Source organism: Stegodyphus dumicola, chromosome 2 (genome assembly GCF_044657685.1).
Source record: "Stegodyphus dumicola isolate Sdum_Otavi_A_Nest chromosome 2, ASM4465768v1".
Taxonomy (NCBI): domain Eukaryota; kingdom Metazoa; phylum Arthropoda; class Arachnida; order Araneae; family Eresidae; genus Stegodyphus; species Stegodyphus dumicola.
Window position 1 is genome coordinate 240,191,539 of NC_140769.1, and position 20,577 is coordinate 240,212,115.

The 20,577-nt window shown below is 31.7% G+C and overlaps 1 protein-coding gene across 5 annotated transcripts in view; it reads right to left on the minus strand.

The window, feature by feature from the left end:
* LOC118182473 (uncharacterized) overlaps positions 1-20,207 on the minus strand; it is a 652,406-nt gene extending 632,199 nt beyond the window's left edge. Inside the window, exons 1-2 of one of the 5 annotated variants that reach the window (XM_085811935.1) lie at positions 19,821-20,207; positions 4,262-4,331 (exon numbers count right to left, since the gene is read on the minus strand). In XM_085811935.1, coding sequence (XP_085668061.1) covers positions 4,262-4,331; positions 19,821-19,889 — 139 coding nt within the window. In that variant the 5' untranslated portion in view covers positions 19,890-20,207. Of the gene's footprint in view, positions 1-4,261; positions 4,332-4,496; positions 4,646-19,335; positions 19,596-19,820 lie in introns of those variants that run through there. The other 4 variants (XM_085811936.1, XM_085811931.1, XM_085811934.1 and 1 more) reach the window with 4 other exon arrangements.
* Positions 20,208-20,577: the final 370 nt, after the last annotated feature.

The following is a 20,577-nucleotide window of genomic DNA, read 5'->3' on the forward strand; positions in this document are numbered from 1 at the left end:
TGTTTGTATGAAGAAAATGCATATGGTCAAACATAAAGATCATTCAGATGGCTTTGAATGGATTTGTCCCGACAGTCCGGCACTACAGAGCATATATTTTACTCTTATTTTGTGAATTTATGTGGTGACCGCAGTATGCATATTCTAATTCAGATAATTTTAGAAAGTTTTTGGATGCTGTTAAGAAATTGTGTGAGCCATAGACTGAAGACACAGAAATTTCTAAATATGGTATGTCGATATTTCCTTTTTGTATTGCGTATATGCGATAACATATATTTCCTTTTTATTGAGCTTACATTGGCTATATTTTTTTTTTCAATTTTGGCGATGAATAACTTTATTTTTAACATTATATGATGCCATCATTCTCCTGATATTTTTTAAGTGACAATATATCGATGTAAACATGGACAAAGGAAGTGCGCAATGCTGAGTTTGTGCAATTATCCGTTTTTTTTAAAGTGAAAATAGATCAATGTCTCTACATGGACATTGAGTTTGTGCAATTCTTTTACTTCTTATTTTGGTTTTGTGTAGCAGCAATCTTGAAATTGTGCCTTGCTGGCCAATAACCAATTTTCGCCAGCATTGGCATCAACAATAGTTTGGCGATTTTTTACGGCCCTCGAAACCGAATAGTACCATAATTTGCAATAGCAAATTATTTTTGTTTTGGAATAAACATTTGACATTTTATTTAGTGCTTTTATCAAATTTTCTTAGAACTTAAAATGCCACAAATGAATATAATTGAAGAATAACCTGAACCTTAAGAATAACCTGAAATATTTAAAACACAAGTTGGCATAGAACAACAGTACTGAACACAAACAGAGCACATATTTAAACTCATAAAAAAGGTATTTGATTATTTCATCTGAGGAACAAATGATCACAGCAGATAACATTAAGCGACTATTTTACCAATTCCATAGTCACTCTTTCTCTCATAAATATAGCCTCATGAAAAGAAAGAGGAAGGTTGATCACTTAGAATAAATATATCTATTTTATGTTATTATTTTTGTTGATTTATTGTATTATGATTCTAAATATGGAGAAAGAGGTATTAACTGCATCCAAGATACTTAAGTAACCAAATCTAGTTTCAAAAATATCAAATAATAAAACAAATTCAAAATTCATTACAAAGCTCACTTTGACATAAAAACTTGCAATACACTTAAAGTAACATATGTGAAAATGCTCATAATTTTCTTTGTTTCTCATATATATGTGTGTGTGCTAAAAATATGAAAATATATAAATCCTACACATATTTAAACCAGTACATGCTAAAAAGAAAGTAAAAAACATAAATAAAAAAAATATTGTTTACTTAAGCAATAAAATGCTATGAATAAATATACTAGTCCAGAAATGTTATCAATAGTGAAATAAATACTTGTTGAAAAGTGAAAAAAATAAAAGTACTAAAACAATATATATATACACTGAAGAGCCAAAAATATAATAGCCACCTACTCGATAAACTGCTGAACAATCTTTGGACTTCAAAATAGCTGCAACTTTCCTTGGTATAGCTGCCACAAGTTTTTGATAGATGATGACTGGAGACGGTTATACTAAATGTATAAGCAGCAGTCATGAAAAGTCAATATATTCTCACATGGTGGTGTTTGTGCTCCATGACATCCCAAATGTGCTCATCAGGTTAAAAATCTGGGCCGTTAGGTAGCCAGAACATTAATTGGAATTCATCCGAGTGCTCTTCGAGCCCTGTGACATGGGACATTGTTCTGCTGGAAGACTCCATTCAACGACAGATGCTATGTAAGGATACAACTGATCCTCAATTAGGTACAGATAGTCCGCAGCTTTCATAGTCTGTTCTACCACAAATAAGGATACCAAAGCAGCCCATGAGAATATCTCCCAAAGCATAATACTGCCACCACCAGCCTGTGTATGACCTACAGTATGGGTCATACACAGGGCAAGCAACTGTTCACTGGAAGACGGCATACCCTGACATGACCATCAATGTGATGAATGAGAAATCATGATTGATCCAACCAGGCAACTGTCTTCCACATATCCATGGTCCAGTCTCATTGCTACCAGGCCCACTGGAGACATAGTCGACAATGACGCTTGGTCAATAGAACACACTGCTGTGCAGTTACATATCCAACAGTATCCACTGAACTGTATGTTCTAAATCATTTGCACTTAGACCTAAATTTTATTGGGCTGTCAGACAATTGATTTTGCTGTACCAAATGGGACAGTCTCAGTCTTTTTTCTTTGATGATGGTGTGGATATCCAACACTTTGGCATCTGCTGCTGGTTTCACTGCCATTTATCCACTTTTCATAAATACTAACAGCAGCAGATTGTAAATAGCCTATCAGTCATGCAGTTTTGGTGATATTCATTCAGAGTCTTCTGCCATCTATCAAGAAATCACAATCTGCCTCCTATCAAATTTGCTTAGATCAGCAGCCTTTCTCATCACTTGCAAAAGTAAGTGCAAGAATGATTCCTTACCTTCTCCAGTAGCAGTTAAATACAACTTTCTCTTAATCATGTGCCCTCCATGTCATCCAGAAGAGTTCATTAAAAAATGTGGGGATGGTCATAATTTTTGGCTCATCAATGTATGTATATATATATATATATATATACATAGTATAGCAGTATCTCTGTATCTGTGGATATTGCAAATAAATGAAAGCATTGATTGCATTTATTTAGATTGTGGCACAGTACATGGGCTATGTACCTAACAAAAGTTGCCTTCTTGGAGGACCTTTTTAAGGAAAACCTGTCTTGTATTCATGTTGTACATGAAACAAACACAAAATCACCCATGCAGTCAGTCTAAATATCAGAGTTTGAACCTGGGTCAAATATTCAGTGCTGTGATTTTTGACTTAACCACTAGTAGATCCACAAATACATGAAAATGATGGACCTAGGCAAACAATATCATAAACGCAATATTTATGTGATATATATATAGAGAGAGAGATTTTAAATAATAAATTATGAACAATAAGACATTCCCTATATTATACACAGAAATAAAATACAGTGTATTCTATACTGCATTAAAGTGTACTGAATATCACAGTACGTATCCTCTCTCTCTCTGTCCTACATATGAAAGTAAAGAATTTTACTGTTTCAGAGCTTAATTCTTAAAACAAGACTGAGGAAAAAGAAAAGAAAAGTAATACTTGCAATAGCACAATATACTGTTTCTAGGCAAGATGCCAATAAAAATTCTCTTTTATCCAGCCATACGAGTACAGACAAAAATAAGTTAAATAGTATTTGTCTGTCAATGAATAGCTACAAATTCTTGTCATTATATTTATACCCATTTGTTAATAATTTGAACTAAGAAAAGCATGTGATTGAGCTGTGTTCTGTAACCTAAGAAACCACACAAGATATTACAATTGTCATTTCCACCCTTGCTATTTTGCTACATTAGTTTGAAACACTCATGCAGCTGCTCAAGTTCATGGACAATCTGGGCGATTTTGATTTTATTCTAAGCCTATTCTTAATTTGGCACCTTTTTCTTCAAACTTATAAATAAAAATGGTCTTACCCTTCTCCAAACTATAAATTACAGATACTGAATCCATAGAAACTAAAAGTAGAACTAGAGGTCGTCAACATATTCTGCTTACACAATTTAAGATAATTCAAAAGTTATACCATCATTTACAGAAGAAAAAGTATACATCCAGAGTTAAACAAAGATAGAGAATAGAATAATGAAAACTGTTTCACCCTCAATAGAACTGAAATTAGTTTCTCCAACTAAGTGAATTTTTTAAAACAACAAAGTCAGATATATAGAAGTTGCTTTAAAAAGCAATTTATATTTCATTTCTTTCTCTTTACTTTGATTTTTTAAATACACAGATTTAAAAAAGAAAGCTATTTTAATAAGCAAATGAATAAAATTAGTGCTGCAGTTTTTCTAGAATTCTAATTATTCTGCATTTAAGTGCCAATAATATTTTTTATAATTTTTTATAATTACTCCAGAGGTCCTTATTCAAAATTTCATAACACATACATACACACACACACACACACACACCAGTTCAGAGCATTTATTTAACTATAAACTATATCTCTTTAAAAACAGAACTATGGCTTTCAAAGAACTTCAGCTTCCTAAATAAAAATTACTGAAAAAGATTAATGTATTGTGTTTTTTCATAATTATATGCCTTTAATTTTTTACACGGTTTTAAGTTAAAAAATATTTACATTTTTCCAGTTCTTCTGCATCAGCTCCCTCATCATCTGATTCTGTTCCAGAATCATGGTCATCATCATTCTGAAAATAATAATAAAATTTCTGTACATGAAAATGGTTTGAAATTTTGCAAATATAATACAGAAAATACGAAAATTTAGAATATATGCATGAATAAGAATTTTTGTCAATTAGTTGCAGATCTATCTAAAAGAATGGGATATAGTAAATTAATTCAATAAATACCAGGTTTTGAAGAACAAATCTTCCCCGTGATGGCAACTTCATTGTAAGAAGCTAAGATCCTTAATAAATAAATCCTGATTTGGAGAGATGAAGTGAAAACAGGTACAACGTATAACAGAAAACCGAAAATCCGCCACTATCTGAAACAGCACAGCACTTCCAAACGTCTACAGTGAAATGAGGATGGCTTAGGCTACTTTTGGCGACATTTGGAATTTATTGGCAGCAGCTTTGCTCACACGGTATTAAAATAAGTTACCATATTTTGTTGATTATTTTTATAAAAAGCCGTTAAATCTATATATATTTCCAAAGTTGCTAAACTTTTAACTGTAACTGAAGTTTAAACTCTGTGCTATTTTAAATCTTGCAAGACTGCAATAATTGGAATTTTGATGGTAATCTTCTGTTAATGGGCAAAGCCAGTACAAAGAATCTTAGAGATTCTTTGCCAGTATTGGGCCAAGAGCGCCACAGATGGTAAACTTGCACTACAAACAGCGCCAAATATCGTGGCTCAACACGTTTTGATCCTGAGATGTTATTTGTGTTAAGATTTTGACGGGAACTACGATTCATTTACGATTTAGCAAGTGATAAATAATGAAGAATCTGCTATTTAAATTATGTCAGGTAAAACTTACTACTTTCTAATTATCTACTTTACTTTCTGATTATCCGTATTCTCGGTTTCAATATTTGATAGAACTGCTGTGTTCTTGGCGTACTTTTAAGTTGGCATTGGCTTATCACACATGAAGAGCTGATTGATAGCAATGAAAGGTGAACCATATCGTTATAGATCCAGAAAGTGGACTCCACGCATAACGTACTAAACGACTTTCAGTTTCGTTCAAGAGCAGAAATAAAAATTAAAAAAAAAACAGAAGCAGGGGGGGGGGAACTGTTCCAAAGGAAACTGAGGGCAATAGTTCAACAGTATCCAGCCGCTGCAAAAGTAGAAATATCTGCCATATTTGTTTTTTTATGATAACTTCATTTCTTACATAATACTTCCTTTTATTATTAGGCTTGGATTGATCCTTCCAATAAAGCCACATGTAACAACATTATAACGTGTGAAGATAACAGAACCTGAAACCACAAATAGAGCCAGCCAAAGCTGTCACTGGCGTTCATGACTGGTAATCACCGGAAATGTATTACCCATAAATATGACTTAATTTAATTAGAGTTTGAATAATGACGGTTATAGTTTCGAAAAGCGATGTATCTTGAATGTGTTCTTAAGGTTGTCATTAAAATTTCAGGTTCTGTTTCGCATCATCATTAAACATGGCTGACTACCATCACTTTATTGCAAAAATCCCGGAATTTTTAACTCTTATTACGATTTGAACTAAAAATGACACTTTTTTATTGTACTATAATTGCAAGTTATCTACACAACGATTTTCTTAAGCGTATTAGTGAAAAATGGAGTTTAGAACAAATTCATATGAGTGATCAGGAAATAATGATTCTGTATAATATGAGAGAAGAGGTGCTCTGAATTAGAACATCCTAGTCCTACTGTAAAGAGAAAAATGTAAGATAAGGGCGAATAAATAATTTTATATGCTTTTATTTTTATTTTTTGTAATTATAATATATTTTAGAATACATTTAATTAATATTTAATATATGTTTCTTATTTATAAGAAGAAATTAATTACTTTCATTTATTTTTCTCCTTTTTAGCCTAATTTCTGAATGGCTTATGACTCGTACAGCCTCATGTCAGCAGCACCGTGGATTTCTATCCTACTGTACTTTTTAAAACAAATATAAAATTTCAAAAAGCAATGTTTTGGAGGTGGGACGGATAAAGTTGACTTATTTTCTGAATGGGATCAGAACTAATATGTTTAAAATATTTAATTTCATAGCATGGAAGTTTGAAAAGGACTGATAAATAATTTTTTATTTATTAATTACAGGAAACTATATAAATGCATCTAACAAGCTCTTTAAACATGTAAAGTTTTAAGGCCTTCAGATTAAAATTTTCGGTACTTAGGGAAAATCCCGTCGACCATTTTTGCCTATTAAAGAAAAGACGCCAAACTACGCGATTGTTCGCCAAAAATGGAAAAGTCTTCTTCAAACACTGTGGGTTTGGTATAATCTTGATTACATGTGTTAGTTATTATTCTAATAATAATTATATACCCTAATGTCCTATTATAAAAAATAATTATTAATATTCTATTATAAAAATAAGAATAGAATTTTTTTCTTTTATTTAGTAAATGCTTTTGTGGGGGGTGCGATTGGCGCCGTCTCTTGCAGTCGACGAGATTTTCGGCAAGTACCAAATTTTCTTTTAAAATAAATAGATAATTTGATTAATTTATCTACATATATGTACATCATTCACCTATTGATATTTTTATTCAGATATTTAGAACTAGTTATTCATCAAGTGTATTTTATAGCATTTTAAGTATAATTAACCTTTAAGGCTAATCTTTGGAATATGGTAACAGGTAGTTCGGCGACATTTTGGTAAGGCGATAAAGGTTACTAGCTAGGAATTTAGCAGTGTACATGGATAAAGTCAAGATTGTGCGCAATGCCATTTTTGTGTAATTCTGGGATGTTTTTTTAAGTGAAAATAGGTCGACGTGTACATGGATACCATATATGTGCAATTCTTAAAAACGCGGCAAGCAGTTTGCGATTCTGCACTTTCTCCCAATTTCGCACCTAATCTTCGTCATGATTAAGCACTTTTGTACCATAAAAGTTCTAGCATAAGCGTAATTCGGATAGCAGATTTTTGGAAAAAAAATGTTAATTTAAAAAAAAAAAAAATGCCTTTACTTCGTGAAAACAAAATGGCGTCCAAACAAAAACTAGCAGGTTGCTGTAGCAGGGTTGGTCGCCAAATTTTCGCCAAGTTACCATAATCCAAAGATTAACCAAATTGGGCTATATTTTTAGTTTATTATTATTTTTAAAATAATAAAAATGATATCATAAGGGAGGAATATTTCCAGTAAATAAGCTTGCATTTACATAATCTTTACTTGTTACTGTTATAATATAAAAAATATATATGCACCTATGTATTAAAACTGCTGCATCTTTCATTGCATAATATATTTTTACAATTCCAGTTGGAAGTTCACACCTGATTAGATCTGTCTTTTATATTAAACATCAGCAGTTATGCTGATAATCCATAAGATAAGACTATTGCATATGATATTGCATAAAAAGTTTTTTCAAAATATGATTAAAATTTATCAAGAGTCAAAAAATGTTCCATCTTAAAAAAGATTAGCATGATTAGTAGTAAAAGAATGGCAGTAGACAAATACAGAACATACAAATGTGATTTTTATGGCATACGGATCATGCCATTTGTATGATATACTGACTGCCACCCAATAGTAGTTAGGAGAACTGACTGTGATACCGAAGGGCCGGGTTTGAATCCCGGAGAAGGCATGAATGTAAAGTGTCTGTCCCAGAGATAATGGTGGCCACTTATTAGGTGCCTCCATAACAGAATGGCCACTACTTCTGCTGAAAAAAGGCAAGTGCCTGCCATTCCATTAAAAAAAAAAAAAAAAAAAAAAAAAAATGATATACTAACCATACAAAAAAATCTGCAACCTAAGAAGCACTTACTTCTCTTTAATGAGCCAGTACCTCTGGTAAACAATGATAAATATCTTGGAGTTATCTTAAATGGACCTGGAAACACCATATTGAACATATCAAAAATAAAGCCACTAAAGTGATGAGATGCCTCCTACCTACAACTGGGAAATACTCCAAGCTCAACTTGTATAAAAAACCACTTATTTACATTTGTGTCATACAGTCTATCATGAGTTACACCTCTCCTGCTTGGGCTGCAGCGACTGATAAGGATATTCATAAATTGCAAGTAGTGCAAAACTGTTTCTTATGAACTATTACAAGTGCCCACTACTTTGTGCAGAATTATTTAATTCCCAATGATCTTAAAATAGACACTACGGATAAATTTTTCAGGACGACAAATAGAAAATTCTTTCAGTGTGCCTGTGAAATAATGAATCACTTCAGACTGTTCCATTATATCATCCTTAATGAAGAGAGATACTTACGTCCATTTGCTGCTTTTCTCCTAAATGAAAATCAAGATTTTCCCACTTAATAAATATTTAAAATTGCTTTTAAGACTACGTCTGATGGACTGTTCATACCAAGCTACAATTCTCAGAGCTTCGACTTTGGAGGATGACCATCCCATCTGACTTCCATATCTGTATATTGCACGTTTGTGGTTTAAATACTGGACTATGTGCACTGTATATATGTATATATTCATTATTTTCATTTCTTCATGTATTCTGTACCTGCATTAAGAATTGTACTTTATTTAATATTATATACTCAACAGTTATTGGAATACTTTGTTCACGCAGTACAAATCTGTCAACTCAATTAGGGAAGGTGTATATACTACGTATGTGATTTTAAAATCTAATTCTGAGGACTTTTGTAAATATCTACTGCATTTAGAGTATTTATTTTATTTATATTAATTATCAAGACATGATCCTGCAACCTTTTTTTACTAAGTTATGCTATTTTGTACTCATGAAATTTTGTAAATTTCATCTTTTAATCTGGAATCTACACAGCTAACAGGAAGTCTCACTTTGTTAATGTGACTTACCTTGCTAATGGTGACCCTCTTTCCACACCTACAAGCTGTCCTTCTGGACTTATGCTCCGAAATCAATCTACATCAAGCGCTCATTGAAGCACAATACATTAAAACAGCCAGAAAACAGCTTGCATATTGGAAGCTAACAGTGGCATATAGCAATATTTGAGTTGGACTATACAAATGGCAGTAGAGAAATACTACTGCCCAACTTCCTTCCTAATCTCATACCATATTAAAAAATATAAAGCATGTAACAATAAAAACCCTTAAATGACTTAGTAATAAAAGTATGAAAAATAATAATTATGACAACAGTTTAATTATAACTGTCATTCCAGCACAGTTATTACAATAGGTCCTAAATTTTTTTTAAAAAGAGCCATTTATTTAAAGTATCATTTAACAGGAAACAATGATGAGACTCCTGTGAAATATTCTACATTTTCAAACAAATGACAAATGCTAAACTAGGACTGAGTATTTATTACGTAGCTATAACTGCAGGATTTAGTTTATTCATACAAATTAGACAAAATTCTCTAAAATGTTTTTAGCTTTTACACACCAGTGATTAAGTTAAACTGCAATGTTTATTTAATCATTGTTACTATTACTTGGTACTTAGGAAAAAAAAAAAACTGGTTATTGAATTATTTCTATTGAACCACTGAAAATTTTATTCCAAAACAAAAATGTATTCTATTTTCTCTCCATGTTGTTTGGTTCAATATACAACCTATTTCAGTCACAAAAATAAGCTAAAATCAAAGTTATTAGAGCTAAACTAGAAAGCAGAATGATAGATTGTTGTATAGTTGTAAACTCTTTTTTTGGGGGGAGCAGCATGAATAATGAGACTGTTTTTATTGAAATTAAATATGCATAAAGCTCATAAACAGGTAATGAAATTAATAAAAATTCAAGGCCATAGAACCCACCAGTGGCAAGCAACTGCACATCGAATGTTCAAATCAGTAACTGGTGAACCAACAGTAGCAGCAATGCCTCCTTGTAAAAATTGAGATAAGTAAAGAGTAAAAAATTCCTAATCTCACCCTGCGATACATTCTGCCATGCATTGCTCAACTGTTGCTCCAGATATGTGACATTTTAGAGTGTCCAAATTGGACAGCCTACCATATCCCATTGACAAAACATATATGTGAGCTGTATGAGACTTAACATTATTCTGTCAAAAAATGGCTCCAGGATGGCGTGCGATGAAGGATAATACACACAGCCATAGGACGTTATCAATATATCATTCAGCTGCAGGATGACCAGAGTCAACCTGCTGTAAGAGAAGCATGCCATAACATCACACCATGGATAATGGCTGTGTTCCTCTTTAAAATAAAAAAGGCTGATTGGGACAGCTGGCCCTGGCCCCTCCACACATTGACCTAATAGTCATCTGCTCTAAAACTGAAGCAGGGTCATTCCTGAGCACTATGTAATGCCAAATGGCTGGCATCCATGATAATCAGTTATGAAACTACTCCATATGGCTCTATCCATGCTGTGGGGTAAAACGCAGACATCTTAAAAGGCCACTGTGAGCAAAACCTCACCTCAGCCAAGTGCTGCGAGATGGTGGAAGGTGATACAGATGAAGCTGTAGCATGTTGAACACCAGACATTGACGCAGTTCGGACCCTGTCACACAGTCATCTGATTTTGCCACTTATTAGTGCACCTTCACCTTCCACAGCTTTGATTCTGTCAAAGACTACCTTGCAGCAACCATTCATTGTTGCCAGCACTTTTCCAAGCCACGTTCCAGATTCGTATGGCGACATTGCTCAGAATGACCAGCCAGCCTGCTTCACATATCCCTGCTATGAGGCCATGCTTGAAGTTATCCAACTGTCTATTAAGTCTTCAACAAAATAACATTTATCTCTCCATTGGAAGTCTCCATCAACATAACATTGCGTCTCCAGAGAACTGCAATGCCAAGAATATGAAAAGATAAGCCACCTGCAGTCAAAACCTGTTTTATATGATGATAGTTGTGCAGTACAAATGCACACTATGACCAAAATTCACACTCACTTAGCCTTGAAAATTAATCACTTGCATATTTGATATGAAGGAATTTGCATACAAAATTTTGCGGTGATCGGATTACTTTTTAATTATAGTTATTTATTTTGAAAAAGAGTATAATTAAGAAATTAACTCAGAAACATAAAATTCAAATAACATAAAATATACATTCTAAGAAAATATGTGGCAGAAGTTAAATGCACCAGTAATGAAAGACACTGACTTAAGATGGCCCTTCTCCTTAACTGCCCATCTGGAAATCATACTTATTTATGAGCAACCTAATGTTTAAAAAACATATTAAGGTAAGTTATTACTTATCCTTTAACTAAGATAGAATGAAAACATATCCCTCAGCATCAAAATTACCTCACTCTGGGAGAAGGTGAGTAATGAGGCATCGTATGTTTTCACGATAACTATTCACGATACAACACAGTAACGTGTTTTTAAAAGTGTACATCAAGCAGTCATTTCAGATTTGTTGTGTGTATGTGAAGATTGTTCAGCAGAGATGGAAAAATGATAAGTGCATACCACTGTTATGTTTTAATGCCATTTGGGCAGTTTCCAGAAGGGCAGAATTGCAATTATGTATGAAGTAAAATGGCTTACCTGTTGTAAAACTATACATGTATAAACAGATGCTTAAATTATTAGCAATTATTGCAACATGAAAGCTGAAGCATTACAGGAATATTTGACGTGCTGTCACCAGTCATGGATTTTGGCCATAAGAGATTGAAATAAGAAAGTTTAAGGTTTCTTCGTAAGTTTCAGTAGGCAAACTTGAGTTGCAAACAATATTTACATCAACAGACACTGAGATTGCAAGACATCACAGTACATGTCTAGCTTTAAGCTGAACTCTTGAGAACTGGACAATAAATCTACAACTCTTGTAGTGAATCCCATAATCGCACTATTAACTCTTTTTAATTAGGCTTTGTTTGCAATAGTCACGTTTCCTGTCGGATAAGTAACAAATTGTAGGATGCTGTGCTGTAGATTACCTCTTACTTGAGAACATATTAAGAACTGCATGATATATTAACAAGGTTTTTCAGACCATTTTGCTAACGTTCCTGAATAGCTTACATTACATCAACATGTCTTTTTTGCTCATGTATATATGCACCTATCAATGAATTAAAGGAGGATGTAACCCATGTTAAATATTTAGCACTAAATCAGTTAACTATTTGACTGTAACATCTGGAAACTGCTCTTTAATGTGAAGTAGTGTATTTGCTTAGTTTTGCCTCTATGCATGGTATACCATATCATAATCACATTTTTACCTCAAGACATTTAATTATCTTTCTTGTAAAATGTTTTCAACTTTTCAAGCTAATACATATGATGCTACATTATAGACACAACCTTGTTTCTTTTTTCTTGCAAAGCAACTTGCAAACTGCACTGCAAATTTATTTATAAAGCCTTATGTTCTGATTTTTAATATGTGACTTAGCTATCACTAATACATTAAAGACTCAAAAAAAAAAAAAAAATCCTAAGAAGAAAATGCTGCATTAAGAGTGTCTCAAAATATAATATTATTAAAGTTTTGGCCACAGTGTTTTTCAGCACGGATTTCGAGTTTTTTTTCAGTGCACATAGCCATGTCATATTGGGACATCCTGCACACATAGATCTGACAAAGAATATTTCTATGACCTATTTGGCCACAGTGTATACAATCAAGTAATACTACATTAGAAAATATTGCTTTTAAAATATAATTTAACTATAATTATTTTCATATGTATAATAATTATAGCTGCAAAACTACAAACAATCATTATGAATGAGAAAATTTCTAAAAGTCATTCATTTTCTTAGCACATTCTAAATGGAATTGTTCTGAATATAAATGAGCACAAACTTCGTGGTCCAGGCAGAGAAATTAGGACTGTCTTCTTGAATGTATATAAAAGTTTTATATACATAATCAGGAAATAATCTTTGAATAAAATAATGGTTTTATGGCAGATTTAACTCTTAGTATAGCTCGGGCCAGCATAATTATCTGTCAAATATTGTATAAAATTTTGAAAATAAATTTTTAATACTGCATTTTTACCTACTGAAAAACAGAAAGATAACAAAAATTTGAATGTTAAAAATACACTTTGAATGGTATTTTTATATTAACTGCATGTCAGCAATCAATTGCTGATATGAACTGAAATGATGTGACGAATGGCCCTTAATTGTTTTGCAAAACATTTAGAACCATAGATCAGTGCATCGTTGTATAAGAACTCATGTTCTCCCTCCCCCCCCCCCCGTGCGAAAGCAAATTTTTACAGAATGCTTGATTGTTATGAATTTGTAGAACTTACCTCAAACTTAATGAAGTTATGTTTCAATGAAGAATGTATTTAAGGTTGATGTCACTTAATGTGTTAATATTATATTATCGAACTGCCAAAGTCTTGGCTGTTTCTAAACGAACGTGGAAAATATTTTGCTTATTCTGATCAACAATTCTGTTAATATGATCAAAACATTATATTGAATATATTTTTAAGCTGTCAGCTTAAAAATATATTCGATATAATGAATATATTTTTAAGCTGTTATAATCTACTTTATTAAGTCACCTAATAAAGTAGATTATAACAATTGGCAAGTGACATAGAAATGTCACCACATAAGGTATTAAGTTGCCATGTTGGTCTCGACTTAAATCAACCATTTAAAATTAAGCAAAGAAAGCAATCTTAGTTAGGCATAGATTTTGAATAACTACTATCATTTTTCAGGACTATCAGTCCTGCTTCCTCGGGAAGGGAAAAATAAATAAATAAATTGCTTGTGGGGCAGAAGAGAACATGAAAACAAATGTTGCTTTTCTTACCTAATTTTTAATTTTAGGTTGGCATGTTCACTTTCAAAAAAAGATATAATAAGATTAGGGGTTTAACATCAAATACTTTCCAGAAATATTATGGGTAGTTCATAGATGAATTTTTATATTAAAGATCTGAGGTATTGTCTCCCTTCTTATCACATGGCTTCGTGGTGTAACACATTTTTCATATCTTCTGCTTCAAAAGAATCTAGCAGCTCTACAAAGATATTGTGAACAGTTCATAAACAAATTAAAAGGCTGTGAAAATACCTATTTATACATTTCTGGTTATATTAAATTAGTTAAATTCTATTGCTATTTTGCAGGGCATATTTTTCCCATCATTTAATGTTATTAAAATTATCATGGAGAAACAAGCATGATCACGTTAAATGGCACCTATGGTATTAGAAATGCAATATCTGCAAATACCAGAAAAGTGTTAGAATGCATTTAAAAAATTAGTTTGAACAAAACCTTATACTGCTGGTGTGAAGAACTAATGTCAATCAAGTTTTACCAAAAGCAAATGGAATGACAAACAAAACAGTTTTCATTGGAATAATTATCTATAAGGAGAAATGTGGCCTTGAAATGGTGAAAGTAGAAAATGAAAATCTTGGTGGTTTGACTGAAATTTAGAGACCAACAATAGTATGTTCACAAAATGTAAAAAATATTACTGGAAGAATACTCTTTCCCAATGGATGTTTGGGGACATCAGTTATACAAAAGAAACATTTCTTGTCATCGTAGTATTCTCATATTAATGTATGAAAGAAAAACACACATTGAAGATGGATCGACCATAAAAAATGGTCGAAATGACTGTTGGAAGAAAAAATTTTACAAAATATACAGAGTCGTAGCTAGGGTTTTCAGCGCCCAGGGACAACTGAAGATTTCGTGCCCCCTACTGGTTGCCAAGGATGGACAACATTTAATTCTAAAATGTCGTAACATCAGTTTGGCGCCCCTTGGATTCTGTGCCCGGGGACAGATGCCCCCCTCTAGCTACGCCCCTGAAAATATATTAGAGGAAGAGAGTACAAGAAAAAAAAAAAAAAAAAAAACTGGAACAATATGGTTATGTCTACTGGTAAGTGAGCCTCATACAATTTCATTCATACTGAAATTGGCAAGCACATGCAGAACATAGAATGCAACTACGGAAATGCAAAATGACAAAATTAAAAATATCGAAGAACATCTTGTTACCAATGAATCCTATATTGTGGAATTTATGTGGAGGAAAAACCAAGCCTCAGATGATAATATGTTTGATGCCACATTAATGACAACAGGTAACATTTTCCGAATGAAATAAAACTTGGTTGACATTTGCCAACAGTTATTACAAAAGTGCTTTTTGAACGAATGCAGTCAAAATGCTAAGTAACATCTTGTTATGTGTACAAAAGAGAGGTAACCTAATTCCCATATCAGTAATAGGAAATTTTTAACTAGCATCATTACAACAATGAATTGTGTCTAATGGGGGATTAAAATTATTTATAATTTTTTAACAAACTGCTTAATTTAAATCAAGCTCTTTTTTTTTTTTTTTTTTTCCCCGAGGTTAAAATTTCTAAGTACTACATATTACAATGATTTATTTAACAATAAAATAATACAAAGCTTCAAGTATTTATTATAAAAACATTATATATATATATATATAGATATAGATACATTTGAATTTAACAAATATTCTCTCATTTGTATAATATTGATAAGCTAGAGTAAACAGTGCCTGAATGTTTACAATAATATATTTTGTAACATGCTTGGTAATTTATATGAAATATTTATTTATTTTTAATTCAATACATGTTGTAAGATGATAGGATTTAATTTATTTTTCACAATTAGTAACTCGTATCTTTATTATCAAAACTCTCAGAAATTTTATACCAACACACATAAATTTAATAGTATTTTCTACATCTTAAGAGAGTAAAATTTTAACAAACATCCAAAAGTGATTGATATATAATCTCATATTAACTTAAAATGAGAGTCAAAATTATATAATTTTGGTACATTCCCCAACAGAAGAACCTACATTTACACTGCAATGCATGAAAAATATCTCAACTATTCTTGAAATCAAGTAGTGCCTTCTATGCTTCTTACTAATTACTGTATAAAACAGAAAACTTGTTTTCTGAAGATCCAAAGTACTTCTAACCATGTACATAACATTTCATGGTTTTATATTAAGGTAAGCTTTAATATAACTGCATATGAAAAGGAATGTGTTTGTACAGAAAATAATTATGCAGAGAGGCTTATATTTAAGCTACGTACACACACGCACACACAAAATCCTGCAGCTAAGCACACTTATCTCATATCTAGGATGAACTGTTAATATCTCACTATGTGATATGATGTAAATAAATTCAGCCACCGGTTCATTCACAGCAATATATGAAAATATTGCAATGAAAGAGCTATAACATTTTTATTCATATATGATAAATACAACACAATAACATTTTACTAACACAGACTATACATGTCCTAATTTATGTCCTGACTATGAATCTATTTTCTTAATATAGACTTATTTATTTCATAATGCAAACAAAATATTATATATATAGACTTCTTATAGACCTATGATGGATATCAGATCTCCAATCATTCAAACTAAATTAATTTATGATTAGCATTTTGCTTTAAAATAATATAATGAACATCTAACAAGTACATTCTGAATTCACTGAAAAGTTATGATAAATCAATCAAAAAGCAACATACAATAAAAACTTATCTTCTAATCTCATTATGAAAATTATTACATATTCATAATGTTTTTAAATGCATGAAATGTTTTCATGAGCTACATAAGCATATTACAAATGGTATCAAATACAATTTCAGTTTACTTATCAAATGAAAGATTAACAGAAATATAAGACCATACCAAGAAAATTTAGAAACTAATGCCAGTACTACATTAGTTGTATTATATTTTTGCAAGAAATGATAGTACCTGGTAAAAGTTATAAGTGGTAAAAGTTATTTCCATAATATCACCTGAATAATGTAAATATCTTTCAAATATAGTTCTAACATTCTATCACCAGAAAACATTTGTAAGAAAATGAATAATTGTTTCTGTAAAGGCCAAATTAAGTAAAATGCAATAAACAAACTGTACTGTGAAAGATCTCGCTCCTTAAATTTCATTTAACCCTTTATATACAACATTTAACAATGAAAATTGAATCAGTCTTCTAGTTTATTTGACAGTTCTGTAAAATATTTGGTTAATAACTCAAAAGTCGTCATCACAGCATGAAAAATCATAGCTAAGTTTATAATTGCTGGATTCCTATTATCAATATTCCATTAATAAATAGCACACTTTTGATATATATGACAGAAAATGTGATGAAAAGTTGTTACCCAATACTGTTTCTTAAATTATAATCAAAATATTTTAATACCAAAAGGTAAATAAGCAAAACAGAATAGTAACTGTACTGGACAATATTATTTTAAACAATTCTCCATCAAAATATAAAACAGATGAAACTTAAAACAATTTTTAAATACATGTTATATGGTACAGTTTCAATACATGAGCTTGAAGGAACAATAAAATTATAACTTTAGCCAGGTATTTTAAGAAATAATAGTATGATACCCAATATAATCAATAAAGATGAAATACATAACTTGCTTTTGTTTCAAAAATTATACTTTTAAATGTGAAACAATTTTGTCATGCAAAAAAAAATCATGATTTTATGGGCACCAAAATGAAAATAAACAGTGGAAAATCAAAAATCAGTATAGAAGAATAAGTACAACAAATAATTTGGTAATTATAATCAAATAAAAAAATACAGCATATTCAGAAACTTTATATGATTTTTTCATATTTCTTTAAATGAAAATAACATTATGATACTTGTTTAAATGGTATGAAAATTATTAAACTTCTTGTTATTATTTATAATTAAGAAATGTTCATGACAAACAATAATTTGAAAATGAATTACCAAATATTATACACAGAAAATTTTCTTCTGAATGAATATATTTAAGAGCTATAATTTATGTTCACACATTTTATAAAATTAATATTACCATAATTCATTGCAAAAAGTAAATAATGAGTATAAAGAAAAGAGAATAACATATATGTTTTAGATGTGTTGAACTGTTACTGAATATGCAGCAAAATCAAAGAAACCATTTTTCATAACACCACAGAACAAAGTTTTAAACAAACTTTTAATATGAAAAAAAAGCCTGAAAAAATGGTATGCATAATAATGTTGAAGCTGAGCAAACCTAGAAAGGTTAAGAATTTTTTTGTGTTTTATAATAAAATATGAGTTGCATCATAAATCATGTTATTACAAAAAGGTAAATTTATTTTGGTACAACTGAATATAAAGTTTTAGATGCTGGCTAAACATACACAGATTATTCATAAAAACATCTGAAAGTTCAGTGACAGCTAGATTTTATCAAAATGCAGAATACGGATTCAAATAACATTACATTAAACTCAAGCTTTATATGTTTAAACACAATGGTAATTTCCCGTAAAGAAATCAAATTACTAATCTATGATGTGGAATTGCAGGGATGTAACTGACGTTTATAACGATAAGTACATTTTTTGTAATGATGCTTCAAATGTAATAAAATGGATTATCTTAAATTATTAGGCACAATCCCTCTATTCTAAAATTAAATTTCCAACGACTTCAATTACGGATTACACCGAAGCTGCATTTCTAAACAACATAAACATTGTTTTGAAACGTCAAATAAAATTAAATATACTTAACTAGGATAATGAGCAAATTTATTACTTTCTAATTTCATTAGCTTAAATTTACCGTAGCGAGAATATAACATCAATACATTCTGTTTTAATAACGTCGGTACATGATCTAAGAACGTGAAAATAGAGTGTTAATGCTATTGCGTTGGGGAAGATGAAGTAAATCATCCTAAGAAATATTGAATGAATTTCAATCTTTCGGTTATTAAAATTAAGTAAATTCTTAAGATAAACTTATTTCATCCTTGACAGACAATCAATTCGTTAAGAATCGTTAATTTACCGATGCATCAACGGCAGTTCGTGATGTATCACAAAATGAATCGAACGCTCTTGCCGAGCATAATAACGTTATTTTTTCTCCTTATAAATTCTAATATTAATTTAAAAACAACAAGAAGAACACATAAACAGTGTTAAATTTGAAACGACCGAATACACGTACCTTTAAATACTGGCAAGCCAAATCTTGATCAACGAGCATCGTATGTGCTTGACCAGCAGATTAATATGAGGTTTCTAGAAAAGTGTATCAGATTTCCGTTACTTGTTAAAATTTATAAATGAAATCAGAATCATTTCACGTTTACTGTGCTAGCGATCATGCACGAGTGTCGTTACGCTTGCCAAAAGGGATTCGAATGCGAATCAATTGGCACACCGTTAGCCGCGATCTACCGATCTAGTTTCCGAAATCACACACTTATACTTGGCGTACCAAAACTAACACGACTGTAGCGTGATTTATGACATTCTTTTTATTTCAAATCCGAATTAAATATATACCTGGCTTGTCAGCCATGACAGCTCGCCTGCGCCAACGTAGCTACCCAATATGCGCGTGAACATGACCTATGCACCGGTAGAAAATAGGGTACGAGTTAGGAAAAGAAAAAATAATAGTGAGCAGGTATTTTTGCTAAAACTTACCTTAGACGGATACGAATCGGCTTCATTCAGTGATTGTGTTTTTAGCTTATGCGTGAGATATCTCAGCATTTCACTAAAATAATAATATCTGTTTCGCCGCGCGATTTAAGTCAAAGGACTTAGGTAACCACAGGGCAACAAAATCATGAACGATTGTGCCCAAGAATGCTTAATTGCATACTGTTCTAATGTTTCGATTGTTTCCTAATATACTCCTTCATCCCATCTGTGGATAACGTTCGCAGTTTGACACAGGTCATTTAAAACAAATTAATCGCTCTCAGAGATTTTCCCGCACCTCCATCTTCATCACATGCACGGTGACTAACTCACGATCCTGAAAGAAATTCGCTAACAATATGAGCCGACAGAAACTAGAGGGCGCTGGGAGAAGCACCTCTGCAAGACATGTCCACTAGTAATGCACAGCTGAAAAGTCGCTTTTTAATCCTCCCTGTAGAATAACTTTCCTTTTTTTTGAGAATGGCTTATTTTATAGTAATATTTAGCAATACCATAATAATCTCTTAATATTATCCCCGAAGTTCCACCTTTACTGAAATTCGATTGTATATGAAATCATTCATTTCCCCTCTGTAAGTGGGTTAGGCCCTGAGGGTTGCGATTGGTTGGAGGAATTGACGTCACTGTAATCATCTGGCGCTCTTCACAGTTCAGATTCTCCTTGCTCTCTCTTTAAAATTTCTCTTTGGAAGAAACCGTTCGCTAAGTGAGACTATCTGAGTTAACGGATGGT